Source organism: Typopeltis vanoorti, chromosome 19, assembly GCF_054136105.1.
Source record: "Typopeltis vanoorti isolate ZY-2024b chromosome 19, IOZ_Tvanoo_1.0, whole genome shotgun sequence".
In the NCBI taxonomy this organism is placed as follows: Eukaryota; Metazoa; Arthropoda; class Arachnida; order Uropygi; family Thelyphonidae; genus Typopeltis; species Typopeltis vanoorti.
Genome location: NC_143567.1, coordinates 89,934,717 through 89,949,776, shown reverse-complemented (window position 1 = coordinate 89,949,776; position 15,060 = coordinate 89,934,717). Strand labels below are relative to the sequence as shown.

The 15,060-nt window shown below is 36.3% G+C and overlaps 1 protein-coding gene across 1 annotated transcript in view; it reads right to left on the bottom strand.

Annotated features, from left to right (window-relative positions):
• The window catches only part of LOC150096325 (phosphatidate cytidylyltransferase, photoreceptor-specific-like), a 167,861-nt gene that overhangs the window by 94,162 nt on the left and 58,639 nt on the right, over positions 1 to 15,060 (bottom strand). Inside the window, exon 6 of the mRNA XM_090409237.1 lies at positions 8,175 to 8,294. Coding sequence (XP_090265363.1) covers positions 8,175 to 8,294 — 120 coding nt within the window. The remainder of the gene's footprint in view (positions 1 to 8,174; positions 8,295 to 15,060) is intronic.

The window sequence follows — 15,060 nt, the reverse complement described above, 5'->3', positions numbered from 1 at the left end:
CTTTAGGAATAGCAAGAACATCATTATGGTTTAGATTTGGTCTGTGAAGTAGGGCTTCAGCACTTTCTTTATATAAACGTTCATGTTTATATAAAGATCTATGTAAAAGTTTGGTCTTTTCCCAATGGATCCTATGGTTTGGGTTTTCAACTCCGTGTTGAGCGAGGCCAGATTTCTGTGGTTTGATAAGATGGATATGGTCTTGATGTTCCAAAATGAGTTTATGAACAGATCTACCTGTCTGTCCATAGTAAGACAATTTACAGGAGTATGGAAGCTCATACATGCCAGGTAGCATCAGAGGTGAGAGTTTGTCTTCAGGAGAAGGTAACAAGTTAGTTTAGTGTGTTGTTCCTTAAATTCTCTTCTTAATTTCCTAGATATGCTTGTGGGATGGTGGCGAGTAACCAGCATATTTGATTCAAAGTGCATATTTCTATTAAAGTTCCTTTTATTCCGAAAACAGTATTGGGCAATGTGCTGCAGTTATAACATTGGGGTGCTTCTTTTCTGCTTGTCCCCTTCGCTCTCTATTCGTTCATGACTCTAGGTCTCTGTGGATGGTTTTGGTCTGATTTCCTTCAGTTGGTTGAATACAGAGTCAAGTTTAACCATCAAGGATTGGTATAACCTCTCTACTTCTCACCTGATTACAGAGTGCATCTCTTCCATGTTGAAAGAGTCTGCAACACTTGAGGTGGTCACTATCATTTTCAACATTGTTTACTGTGATTGCTTTACTTTTGTCTTGATTTCTCTCTATCTGTTACACTTTCGCCCTCCCCTTTGAATTCTCTGGATTCTTTTTTCGTTTTGTATCTTTCTTTGAATCTGATTCTTTTGTAATGGTGTGTATCTTTAAATAAAATTTATTCAACTGGTATCCCCCCAATAAAATGGAAAAAAGCAATTGTGATTCCTATCTTTAAAAAAGGTAACAGAGATGACCCTAAAAACTATAGAGGTATCAGTATACTAAATTCCTGTTACAAAACATATAGCAGAATCTTAAATAGCAAACTAATGAAATATTCCGAAAACTTTATTTTAGAAGTACAGAATGGATTTAGAAAAGGACGATCATGTATAGACCCGGCCTTTTGCCTAAAATTAATAATAGAGAAAAGAAGAGAATACAATTTAGAAACACATATTGCATTTATTGACTTTGAAATATGCATTTGACAAAGTTAAAAGAAACATATTATTTAACATATTAAAAGAAAGACAAATACCAAATAATAGCCTAAAAGCTATCATGAGTATATATGAAAATAATCAAATACAAATAAGATTAAATCACAAGCTATCATATACAAGAGAGATAAACCAAGGGGTCCGACAAGGATGTCCCCTCTCAGCAACTCTTTTTAATATCTACTTAAATGAAATAATAATAAAATGGAATAAAAATGTACATCAAGGAATTAAACTTTCTTCTACAGTAAACTTAAACACTCTCCTCTTTGCCGACAACCAAATAATAATTACAAATTCTGAAGATAAACTACAGAAAGCTATTTTAGATCTAAATGAGATATCCAAAGATTATGGTATGATAATATCAACAGAAAAATCAAAAACTATGGCCTTTAAAGGACAAGATCCAGCAAGAACTAAAATAGTAATAGATAACAAGATCTTAGAACAGGTGAATTCATTTACTACCTAGGATGTATGATCACATATGAAAATGAAAAAGATATAAACGTAAAAATTGCAAAATATTTAAAAATAACAGGTGTAATTAACTCTATATTTAAACCAAACCAGACTAAAAGTATACAATACATTAGCCCTACCAGTCTTAATGTATGGAAGCGAAATCTGGACAATAAAACAAAAAGACAAACAAAGATTAACAACAGCAGAAATGAAGTTTATGAGAAAAACTGCAAAGTATATCCTATTTGATCACAAAAGAAATGAAGAAATTATGAAAGAATTAAACCAAGAACCAGTAATAGAAAAAATTAAAAAATATAAACATAAATGGATGGAACACGTTCAAAGAATGAAAACAGAAAGATTACCAAAACAAGCCTTAAAATACAAGCCATTAGGAAAAAGAAAACCAGGACGTCCTCTTAAACGATGACTTCTAAGGCCAGAACAGGCCATGCTAGGCCTAAATCCTTGATATGCATGATGATGTGTATCTGGCTGGCACTAGATGCGGGATGGAGGTCGCCTAGCCTTTCCTCTTTTTCCTTTACTGCTAGGTAGCACTAGTCTAAATTACTAATTTTCTTTTTATATCCCGTTTCCCTGAATTCTTCCCTTACTCCCAATCTGAATTGGTGAAAAACCATCCAGTTGAGATGGCTCCTTTCATCATTCGAGACGCTCAGGCTATTTGCTAGAGTTAATGTTATAAAAATCGGCAACGGTTTCCTTTCTTTCCTGAGTGCATTTCTGTAGTCTCCACAGGTTCGGACCTACACTTCTAACTTTGGAGAATTGAGATATCAGGGTATCCTTGAATTTATCGTATTCCAAAGTATCTTGCAGAATAGGAGAGGAATACAAAAAATTCTTGGCCCTTCTGACCAATTTATTCCGCAGTATAATTAGAAGTCCAACCAATTGCCAATGTTTCTTAATTCTTCTACAAATTTGAAGAAAGACAACACATCATCTTGATCCTCTTCAGAGAATTGTGGGATGATGAGGTGAGGATTGATTGTCCTAAAGAATTCTCTATCACCCATCGTGTTACTACTTGTGGTTTTCAAATTCATGCTATCCACATTCATGCTTTACAAGATATATTTTTCAGAATATATATACTCTTTCTTATATACTTTTGTCGCCTTCATCTTTATGCAAAACTGTTTCAATCCAAATAATTTGTAATGCTTACTATTATTATGGATTTATCCTGTCGGCCGCAGCATTGTAAAATGTTTGTCGTTGGCTGTGCCTTGTATTTTTTTTTTTTTTATTGTTGTGTGTTAATGTTTGCTGATTATTGCGCAATTGCAAACGTAAGCTTAATCTATTTCCTTATATCGTTCTGCGATCTATATCATCCCTCTCTGAGTATCTAATTCCCTTCCTTACACTGAATCAATCTTGTTCGTCTTGTTATCTCTTACTCTACCTTCTGTAACTCTATATTCTTATACCTGAGAGCACTAGAAATTTGTTTTCATTATCGACTGTGTCACCAGTGGTCCTGTCAGTATAAGAAATAGTAGTACTTTCAGTAGGTCTTTATCTAATACAAATCCTCTCCTAATTAAAATACAGTCATGGCTTTTTATGCGCTCCTTATCTTATCTACCATTTAACCCCCCTCCCCCCACTCACAGGATCAAGTTTATTTGGAAGCAGCGCATTGCATACTAAAGATCAGGCAATAGTCATTGAACATAAATAAAAAACATGTTTATTAAATACTAAGACTGAATATACAATTCATGCAATAGGGAGATTGCTTCTTGTATCTTTAATTTAAGCTGTGCTCTATATGACAAACTTCTACAGCAAACTCCCACAAACATGTAACATATCTTACAAAATCACTGCAACAAAACTGATAACTCCTATTTTAAGCAAATTAATATAGAACAGAATCTCTATGGGTAAATTTCTACAATTATGCAACATAAAGCTTTAGAATATATCCAAGGAATGGAGGGAGAGCACTCTTGTCCCCAATCTACGAGGGTAAAGGGGATGCACAAGACTGTAAAAATTACAGAGGAATAAAGTTGATGTCCCACACAATGAAAATCCTAGAAAGGGCTTTGATGGAAGATTGAGGAAGGAGGTGGATATTGCAAAGGAACAATTTGGCATCATGCCTGGTAGATCAACAACAGATGCTATCTTTGGGTTATGGCAGATGATGGAAAAGTTTCTAGAGAAACAACGGGAGCTACAGCTGGCATTTATTGATCTGGAGAAAGCACACGACAGAGTGCCAAGGCAAGAAGTCTGGAGGTGTCTGAGGGAGAAGAAGGTTCCGAAGAAATATGTCAGGTTGGTGCAGGAGATGTACAGAAATGTGAAGACAAGTGTTCGGACCTGTCTGTCCCAGACAGGTCCGAACACTTGTCTTCATGCAAACCAACTCTTACTTGAAACAAATTTCAAGTAAGAGTTGGTTTGCATCAAGGGTCAGCATTAAGTCCATTTCTGTTTAACATTGTGATGGAGGTGGTGACGGAGGAGGTGAGAGAAGATGCGCCTTGGACAATGTTGTATGCAGATGACATCTTGCTGTGTGGAGATTCAAGTGGGAACTAAACTGGAAAGATGGAGAAAAGTACTGGAAGAGAGAGGTATGAGACTGAGTAGAAGTAAGACAGAGTATATGTGTTGCACAGTGGGTGGTGGCCAGGAGACAGATCTGGAGCTGGAAGGAAATGTCATCAGGAAGGTGAGGGACTTTAGATATTTAGGTTCAACAGTGGAAGAAGATGGAGGAGCTGAGAAGTGGGATGCAGGATACAAGCAGGTTGGAGGAACTGGAGGGAGATGGCTGGAGTGTTATGCGATAAGAGGGTGCCGATCAATCTGAAAGGCAAAATCTATAGGACAGTAGTGAGGCCAGCTATGATGTATGCTATAGAAACTGTGGCCCTGAGGAAAAATAACATCAGCAGGATGGAAGTAGTAGAGATGAGAATGCTTAGGTGGATGTGCGGTGTGACCAGAAAGGATCGTCTGAGAAATGACTATGTGAGGGGAACAGTGAAAGTTACAAACTTAGGAGTGAAGATACAGGAGGCAAGGTTGTTAGGTTTGGTCATGTGATGAGGAGGGAGGACGAATGTGTGGGAAGAAGGGTCATGCAGATGGATGTGCAAGGAAAGAGGAAGCATGGGCTGCCAAAGAAGAGATGGAGGGAGCTGGTAGAAGAGGACTTGAAGATGAAGAACTTGGATGTGGTGACAGTCCAAGACAGGAGGATGTGGAAGAGACTCATCATCATCAACAGTGACCCCACTTAAGTGGGAGAAGCTGCAGAAGAAGAAGAAGAAAGCTTTAGAATTCCTTATAATTAACAATTCAACTTTTGGCACAATTACTTCTTAGGAATTTGCTATGCTCTGGTCTATACACTTAATAATTCCAACCATAAATATGCAGCGATTATTTTCAGGCTATATCTATCTTAGCCAGGGGTGTGCCAGTAGTGTCCAGCACCTGTGTGCAAAACTTTAGTTGGCACCCCTATACCCCTCCTCCAAATAAAAAAACACTTTATAAAAAGTTATTTTTAATATTTGATAAAGTGAGTATTTCATTTTGAATTTTATCTCATAAATAGGAGGGCATATTTTTAAAGTCAGGATCATTAGCTACACGTGACGTGTGTTCCGATATAAAAGGATCAAACTTTTCTAACATCTCAATGCATTTTAAAAAATTGCCATTGTTGGGCTCATAAAGTTTATTACTTTTACCATGAAGCAGAGGCGTAGTGAGGTTATGGCCAATGTGGTCCCAGCTATAGACGCTAATTAATAGGCGCAAAAATTGAGATTTTTAAAGTTTTTGTTTTAGAACGGCGCAATTTTCTTTCCTGGCAATAGGCACTAATTTTACATAGGCGCAAAAATTGAGAAGTTTTTTTTTTTTTTTTTTTTAGAACAGCGCAATTTTCTTTCTTGGCCATAGGCGCCAAAATTCCTCACGTCTCTGCCACGAAGAGCTAGATTTTGTTGGCCTATAAACTGTACTATAAAAATTTTTTTATAACTTCATACCAACGTTTCCTTTCAGTATCTAAAACTGTTTGTTGCAAATGATCAATACAAGTTTTATTTTTTTAAGGATGTAATTAATTCTGTCCATTTTTTGTAAAAGGTAAAAGTAATTGTTCAAATGATTTAAATTTTTCTCATGACGATTCAGGTACATTGCAAGATGTTGCCTATATTCTGCTGATAACAGCAGAATATAGAATAAAGTTAAAAACTGCAGCAGATTTTCTTATATATGTTAAGAGCAAATGCGAGTGTGAACAAGACTAAAGAAATTCAAACTCACGTCATCCTGTAAACAGTAAACTCACGCAAGTTCAAGTTTTCACTTGTTTACGCTAAACTACTTGTTAGTACTAGGATCAGAATAAAATAAGATCTTAAGGAATAATATCAAATAAGTGATTACAAATAATGCCAGCCTGATTGGCCGAGTGGTTAGCGTATCCGTTCTCCAGCCAAAAGGCTGCGGGTTCAAATCCCACTGTGGGCATGGATGTTTGTGATTTTTTGTGAAAATACTAGTGGTGGTCGGTGGTGTTCGTGTAGATGATGAAGGTAGTTGTGGTTGGTGGCAGGGTGGAGACAAAGAGCAGGTTCCCTCCCCCGATCAGTTCTTGGACTCCCTGGAGGTGTTACACAATAATAATAATAATTTGTTTTTTTCCCTACTTCCTCCAGTACAGCTCCTCCAATCGAGTATACAGCCTCCCATCGATGTATCCCAAACTTCAAGACTTTACATTTTGCTGCATTAAACTGACACCCCCATTCACCTGCCCATATGTCTAGTTTATTCAAATCCTCTTGCAGGGCTGCCGCATCTGCACTATTACTAATAACCCTCCCCCAGCTTCACATCATCTGCAAACAACTGAATATCCCCCTGCAATCTATTGACAATGTCATTGATATAAAGGTTAGACAATATAGGTCCCAGTACTGAGCCCTGTGAATCCCCACTTGTGACCTTCTGCCACTTTGATACTTCCTCACCATACACAACTCTCTGATATCTATCAGACAGCCATTCCTGAATCCAATTGACTAACCCGATATCTAAACCCATGCACTGTAACTTAAATATCAGCTTATCATGTGGTACCCTGTTAAATGCCTTTGCAAAATCCAAAAAAAAAAAAAAAAAAAATGACAGTATATGCCTTTCCCTCATCAACTGCTCTTGTCACTTTATTATAAAAGGCAATCATATTATTAAAGCAAGAGTGCCCATTAACAAATCCATGTTGACTCTCACAGATAACATTACCCTCATCTGCCCAACACTGTATATGGTCCCTCACTAATTTCTCCAAGATCTTAATAACTACTGATGAAACACAAACTGGCCTATAATTAGACACTTCCAGTCTGCTACTGCCCTTATGCAATGGCACTATCTTACCTACCTTCCATTCCTCGGGTACCGTTCCCATAGCCAAGGAATTTCCTTGCACAGAACTTTCATTAAAAAGCCAGATCAATGGAGCTGTCAGTTCTTTAGCACATTCTCTCAAAATCCGTGCTGAAATACCATCCAGTCCCACAGCTTTATTGACATCCAGAGTACTTACTATTTGGAACCCACTCTCCTCTTGCACCTCTAAACTGCCCTATTCCTCTAGTATTAAAACTTACTTCTCCAGGATGAAATACTCCAATAGTGTTTATTGAACAACTCTACTGTGTCCTCCGGAAGTTATATTTGAGTCTTTACTCTATAAATACCAAACTTCAATTGTAAATTTTAAAAAAATTAATAAAAAATAAACCACATGACTGTACATTCTTGAATGCAAAGTATGTGCTGCCCAATATACACAAATTATTAGCTCAAAGCAATTAAGTTTCATTGTAACCAGCTGGAGCAGTTGAGTGGATATTACATCCCTACCTTTTAACAAATTGTGGATTCTAATTCCACTATGGAATGGATGTTTGTGGAGAGGGAGGGAGTCTTTAGGCAGTATATGATTATTATCATCCCCATATGTTGCAGTCACCTTCTTTATTAGAGCCTGAAGTGGTTTAAAAAACTGTTTGGTCTTTAGAGCAGGGTTTCCAGTTTATTTGATTTTAACTGCCTATGCTATGAATGCAACATGGTGAAAAAGAATCCAATGAAAATTTCATGGATAGATTGTCATAAAAAGATAGGGGGATTGAACTAGGTTGATAATAAAAAAAAAAAAAATTATAGAACTGTCACAAAATAACTGTGTTAACATTTCAGAACCAGTATTGTAAAAATTACAAACAAGTTCTGGTTATTACATTTAGGTAGTGATACAATTTCTGTATTGTAAAAACCAACAGAGTGGAGAAAGTTGAAGGGGATTTTTTGAAAACAGTGCAATATAATAAATAATATTTATACCTTGAGTAATATATTACTGTTATGTAGCCAATATTAGAGAAAAAAAATTATAAACTTAAATGAATACTATTATTACTTACTAAAGAAAACTGCTTCATGTAGTACTTCTTCACTAAGCTCAGAACAAACCACACAAATCCACCAATGTATAAAAGGAAGGAAATGAAACGATGGTATGTAACTAATGGTCTCAAAAAGTCCTATAAAATAAGAATAAATACTCAATGTAAAAGTATAACTTGGAGAATTACAACATAATATTTTTTCTTTGCAGGAAATATTTAGAAACACCACTTATAAGAGAACTAGAATAATCAGCTAAAATTTGCATTAATGCAGATTGTTCTATCTAAATATATGTGCTGTATACAGATATTATATCTGTCTATTTATCTATAACTCATATATGTATGTATATACAGGGTGTTCGGGATAAATTTGACAGTTTCGTAAGGAAAAAGAAAATCTTCTTTGTATCTATTAAATTTAATGAATTGACAAAAAAACATTACAGGCAGAGTTAATTACAATACTATCAACAAGATTTACTCAAAATAACCACCATTAGCATCAATCACAGCTTCAATTCTGCTTCGGAACCTCGAACAAGCTGATGCTACAGTCTCCCTGGGAAGGGCCGCAAAAACTGTTTTAATTTTATCCATTAACTGGGCTTTTGTATTACTGGAAGTGCGATTGGTGTCTTTTTCAACTGCGCCCCATACAAAATAATCCATGGGGTTAAGGTCTGGGGAGTTTGGAGGCCAAACATTTGGACTGGTGAAGTCGTAGAAATTTTCAGACAACCATTTTTGACTTTTCCCAGAGGTGTGGCAAGGGGCCGAATCCTGCTGCCATACATACGGCCTACCATTGGCTACCCTTGTTATCCAGGGCTTGACTACAGTTAGCAACTCCACGAACAAAGCCCGAATTCCAATGCCAGGGTTCTTCAACACCTGTTCCTGCAGATTTGCGAGGAATTCTGCTGTACGAACGCAATCAGATCGTCTGCTAGGGATCTTTCTTCTTGCTACATCCTCGTAGTCACCATTGCAAGTCTCTAGTTCATGCCTGATTGTTTTTAGTGTATTCAGGGAGCATTGGGCAGCAGTCGTAATATCCTTATTTTGATGGCGGGCACGAATCATCATGATACAAGTTATTCTCTTCCATGATTCAGGTGGGTTCCAGCTATCCATCCTTTCTGACATCTTGTATATGAACGAAGAAGGGTCCAAACTTTTAAATGAAGAGAAGTGTGTGTTAATACATGTAACTTACGGAAAAATATAATTAATTATAAATATGTCAAATTTATCCCGAACACCCTGTACTTCTTCTTCTTATTGTGCTATCTTCTATCGAAGGTCAGCGACCATCTTGGCAAACAAACTGCGCTCTTGTGCTAATCTGAGCAGTTGTGCACTGCTCTTTCCTGTCCACGTCTTGATGTTGTCAAACCATGATATTCTTTTTCTTCCTCTAGTTCCTTTGCCATCAATTCTTCCTACCAAAATAGTTTGTAGAAGTTGGTATTTGCTGTTTCTCATGATGTGTCCAAGATATGATGTTTTTCGTTTCTTGATTATTTGTACAAGATGTTTAGCTTTGCCAATAGATTTTAAGACATCTTCATTGGTAATTTTTTCTGTCCATGATATCTTTAGCATTCTTCTGTATAGCCACATCTCAAAGGCTTCGATTTTCTTGATGGTTGTCGCCTTCAATGTCCACGTTTCAACTCCATAGAGCAGAATAGACCACACGTAGCATTTCAGCATTCGGCATCTGACTTCCATGTTTAGGTCTTTATTGCAGAATAGTGTTCTCATTTTCATGAAGGACTGCCGTGCAACTTCGATCCTTGTCTTTATATCTATTTCTGGATCCAACCGTTCATTAAGCCAGCAACCAAGATATTTATATCTTGACACTTGATCAATATTTTTCCCATTGAGTGTCAGTTTCATCGATGAGGCTGGATGTTTACTGATGATCGTGTATTTTGTCTTGTTGATGTTTATATTTATTCTCATTCTTTGGCTTTCTACGTATACTCTGTCAACGAGTTTTTGGAGATCCATAATGTTATCTGCAATTAGCACGGTGTCATCTGCATATCGTAGGTTGTTAACAATCTTTCCATTTATTGTGATCCCCTCTGGACATTCTTCCAATGCTTTTTTAAAGATTACCTCTGCATATATGTTGAACAGGAGTGGTGAGAGCACACATCCTTGTCTCACTCCTCTTTTGATGTTAATATCACTGGTGGTAATGTTGTCTAATTGAACGGTAGCTGACTGATTCCAATACAGATTTGTTATTAGTCTTATGTCTTGTTCGTCTAGCCTTATTTGTTGAAGGATTTCTATTAGGTTGGTGTGTCTGACTTTGTCGAATGCTTTTTCAAAATCTATGAAACACATAAAGACAGATTTCTGTTTTTCTATGCATTTTTGTATCAATATTTGGGTACAGAAAAGGGCCTCTCTAGTACCAAAACCATTCCGTATATGTATATACTATTATTGCTTTTGAAGAACTAATACACAAGCAATATTAGTACTTGAAAGAACACTATAATAACTGTGCTTTCTAGTTTGGAGAAGCATTTGTCTCTGCCAGTAATTTGAATAACAGCAACATTTTACACATTTTTAATGAATACTATATCATAAAAAATATATTTTGCCTATAAACATTTGAGAATTCCTAAATGTTTAAATGTAAACAGTTCTGGCTTCATGTAATCAATTGCATACATATATTTTGTATAAATATTATTGACTTTAATCAAGTAATAAAGTCTATATTTTTAGCTAATTTTACTTTTGTATCTTTAATACAGTGATGTCTAAATCTGCTATGGACTAAGAAAATACCTTTTAAAACACATTTATATTTCAGGTGAAAATACAATCTCGCAACAGGACTGAACTTTTGAGTATTAACATGCATTCTGAAACATTACATGGCAAATAGAGCTATCTGTATATGCTACAAGAAACTTCATGTTATAATACAATTATTCACAAATATTTATCTCAGCTTGGTGGAAATAATAATTCAGTTTGATTTGGCTAAACTTATTATATAATTATATCATGAGAATTCCACGAGTATACAATTATGCACATCATATTTTCATGTATTTATGCAGTTAACATTTACAAGATTATTTATATAATTGTTGAAAGTTTTTCCAATTGGTTATACTATAAATTAAAGATGCCAAGAAATTATATTCTTGGTTTAATTCCTGGTTGGCCAAGCGGTTAGTGTATCCGCTCTCCGCCAAAAGGCTGCAGGTTCGAATGCCGCCATGGATGTTTGTGATTGTCTGTGGAAATACTAGTGGTGGTGGTGGCGGGCGGTAGTGTAGTTGGTGGACTGTGGAGACAAAGAGCTGTAGAGTACGTGTCCTCCCTCGATGAGTCTTTGGATTCCCTGGAGGTCCAATAATAATAATAATCCAAGTGTAAACAAACAAGTTTGTACCTGAACTATTTTCAGGACTGGGGCAACTCGTATACATAAACTTCACATCACTTGGCTTAGCATCCCATAATGTAAAGCACATATTCTTATGGGTATGTAAATGCTATGCATTATGGGAAGGGTCACTACTCAGACCGGGTTCTTTATTGAGATGAAAAAGTAAAGTGTTGCTCATCACAAGCCTAGACCCAGAGGTGATACCAAGGTTGAAGTAATGCAGAAGTCATATTTTCATATACAAGTTGCCAAAACGTGTCACACCTTATTATTAAAATACTCTGGATTAGAGATAGCTGTTGGAAGTTTTTCCACTTGGTTATACTATAAATTAAAGATATCAAGAAATTATATACTTGGTTTAATCCTTTATCCAAGTGTAAGCAAACAAGTTTGCACCTAAACTATTTTCACTATAATAATTATATAATAACTTCAGTAATAATTTCACTATAATAACTACCATATATTATCGCATATAATGCGAACCATGTATAATGTGTACTAGAAATTTTGTTTGAAAACGATTAACAATGTCATGTCCATGTATAATGCGATCTGTTAATCTTGTTCCATAACATTATAAATAATACAATACGAATTAATGAAAGAAATATTTATTTTAAAACAAAATGTCAAAATCCTTTAAATTCTTTATCTTTTGAGTCATCAAACATTTCATTTATAAATTCATCTGTAGGGATTTGTCATCAGTGTAGCAGTTGTCGTCATCGTCTTCATGCTCTCCATTTTGTTGTGCATCATCCTCGCTTTCGTATATGATATGATCTTCGGATCCATCCATTGAATTACTTATTCCACATTTAAGAAATGAGCATTGAATAATTTCAGATGGTATCGAATCCCATGCTTCTTTAACCCAGTTGGTGACTAGGGTGATCTCAGGCTTCTGAAATTTCCCACCCTTTGTCATCTTCACCAAACCAGATGACATCCATTCTCTCTATTTTTCACGTTCAAGTGATCTTTAAATGGCTTATTCAAGCTGATATCAAGTGGCTGCAAAACGGAAGTCAGACTACCCGATATGACTGCTAGGTCTGTATGTAGCTCACGTGCTTTCTCTTTGCTTGCCTCCGTTAAATGCGCCCGGAACATATCCCAGACTAGCATGCTTTGTTGACCTAACAAGCTACCTGGACGTATGTTCCATACTTGATCCAGCCACAATTGTACACCTTCATCATCATCCATCCAACCTTTCTGATTGGTGCGAACAATTACACCTGGTGGAAATTTCATATGCTTCAGAATTTTCTTCCTTTTAAATATCACTATCAGCTTTAATTTGGTTCCATCTGCCATGCATGCTAGAACAATGGTAAAATGCGTTTTTTTCATGTCAAGTTTTTATGAGGATACCCTTTTCACCAACTGAGTTTACTGCTCGATTCCCAGGCATATCAAAGTACACAGGCGTCTCATCCATATTGCCAATTTGGGAAAGTTCATTTCCGTGACACTTCCGTAATTTTATGATAAATTTATAGAAGGACTGCACTTTTTCTTCAAGCTGCTTTGGTAACTCCTGCGCAATTTTTGTTTGGTGTCGTAATGTTAATGCTTTGCATTCTATATCTGTTGCACCACCCAGGTGAAGCAAGAAAAGATGAAATACCTGGTATGTCCTTGAATTTACTATTCTTGAGTTGTAGAGCTTGAAAACGAATTGCATTTCTTGTTACTATAATGCCATCTTGTCGCTGCATCAAAATCCATTCATTTAGCTCTTCTTCGAGTTCTGGAAAGGATGCTACATCTCCATGACAGGCACATTTCGTTTTGGGAATTTTTTCAAGACTGTCTTTTTGCTTACACCAAAGTCTAATATTACTCTCTGCTACACCAAATTCTCTCATAACAACACTGTTATTATGTTCTTCCACAAACTGCATGACATGCAATTTAAATTCTACTTCAAAAGATGAACGTTTACGTTTCTGTTGGCTCATTTTCAGGATAGGTTTGTTTAACAAATAATATTTAAAATGAACTGTGGTTAAACCGATATACCTAGCTGTGCTCTATCTATCTCACTGTGCTCTATCATTAGCCCTACTTAGGTTACTGGCTTTATGCGCAGATACGATGCGCGCTCGGTCGCCAAATGCAAGTGGGTCAAGTAGATTTAGTCGCATAGGCATTAGGCAGTATATATTGTGTGTGCAAGTCTAATAAGATGTTATATTTTTTAGGATCCGCATATAATGCGAACCCCCTAACACTTTAAGTAGTATTTTTTATTATAAATTTTTCGCATTATACGCGATAATATACGGTATATTAATAATAAGGTGTGACACCTTTTGGTAATTCGTATATGAAAATATGGCTTCTGCATTACTTCAACCTTGGTACCACCTCCGGGTCTGGATCCCACTGATGAGACCTCAATAAGGCTCACTATCAGTGTGAGCCTTCTCATAATGCATAACATTATACATACCCGTAAGGTATGTGCTTTGCATTATGGGATACTAAGGCAAGTGATGTGAAGTCATAAGCTTCTATATATGAGTTGCCCCAGTCCTCAAAATAGTTCCGGTGCAAACTTGTTTGCTTACACTTTAACAAAAGATGAAACCAAGTGTATAATTTCTTGGTATCTTTAATTTATATTATTTATATAAATCAAATTTACTGATATGTTAGTTTTAACCAACAAACTGGCCATGATGCATAATCATGTCAACCAAAACATGAATGTGAAGTGTCGATTTAAATTTAAATTCCACTAATATTTCATTGAAATAAATGGATACAAAGTGTAAGATAGCTGATATGTTTCATCCGCATTGACTTTTGGGTGGTTAATTAACTGGTTGACTCAGTTATATTATTATCATCCCATGAATTCCTTCCACCCATTGAGTCAAAGACTCATTGCAGGAGGTCCTTTTATCCCACCCACCCACCCACCCACCCACACACACACACAGCTCATCATACTGTGTCTTAAACACATTCAAATTCTATGCAGATACCACACTCTCAGGTAATAATGCATTCTAATCATTCATAACTCTCCATGCAAAACACCTGCTTCTCACTCCCTTGCTAACACCCTCCTTATAGAGCTTCCAGGGATGAACTCTTGTTCTCCTCCTCCTATCTCCCACTATTTTATGAAAACCTCTTCAATGTTAATCCTATAACAACCCCTTACTAATTTGTATATCTCTATATCACTCCTCTTCCTTCTATTCACTAGACTGCAAAGTGCATTGCATCAACCTTTCTTCATACTCAACATTCCAGAAAACAGAAACCAGCTTAGTCAATCACCTCTGGATCCTTTCCAATATTTCTTCAGCTGAAAACCAGGTGACCCAATCTGTGCACAGTAGTTCATATGTAACCTAACCAAGGCCTTATACAATGGAATCAAAATCGCCTTGCTTCTACAAGTCAGTGTCCTCCATATTATTGCAGAATTCATTGGGT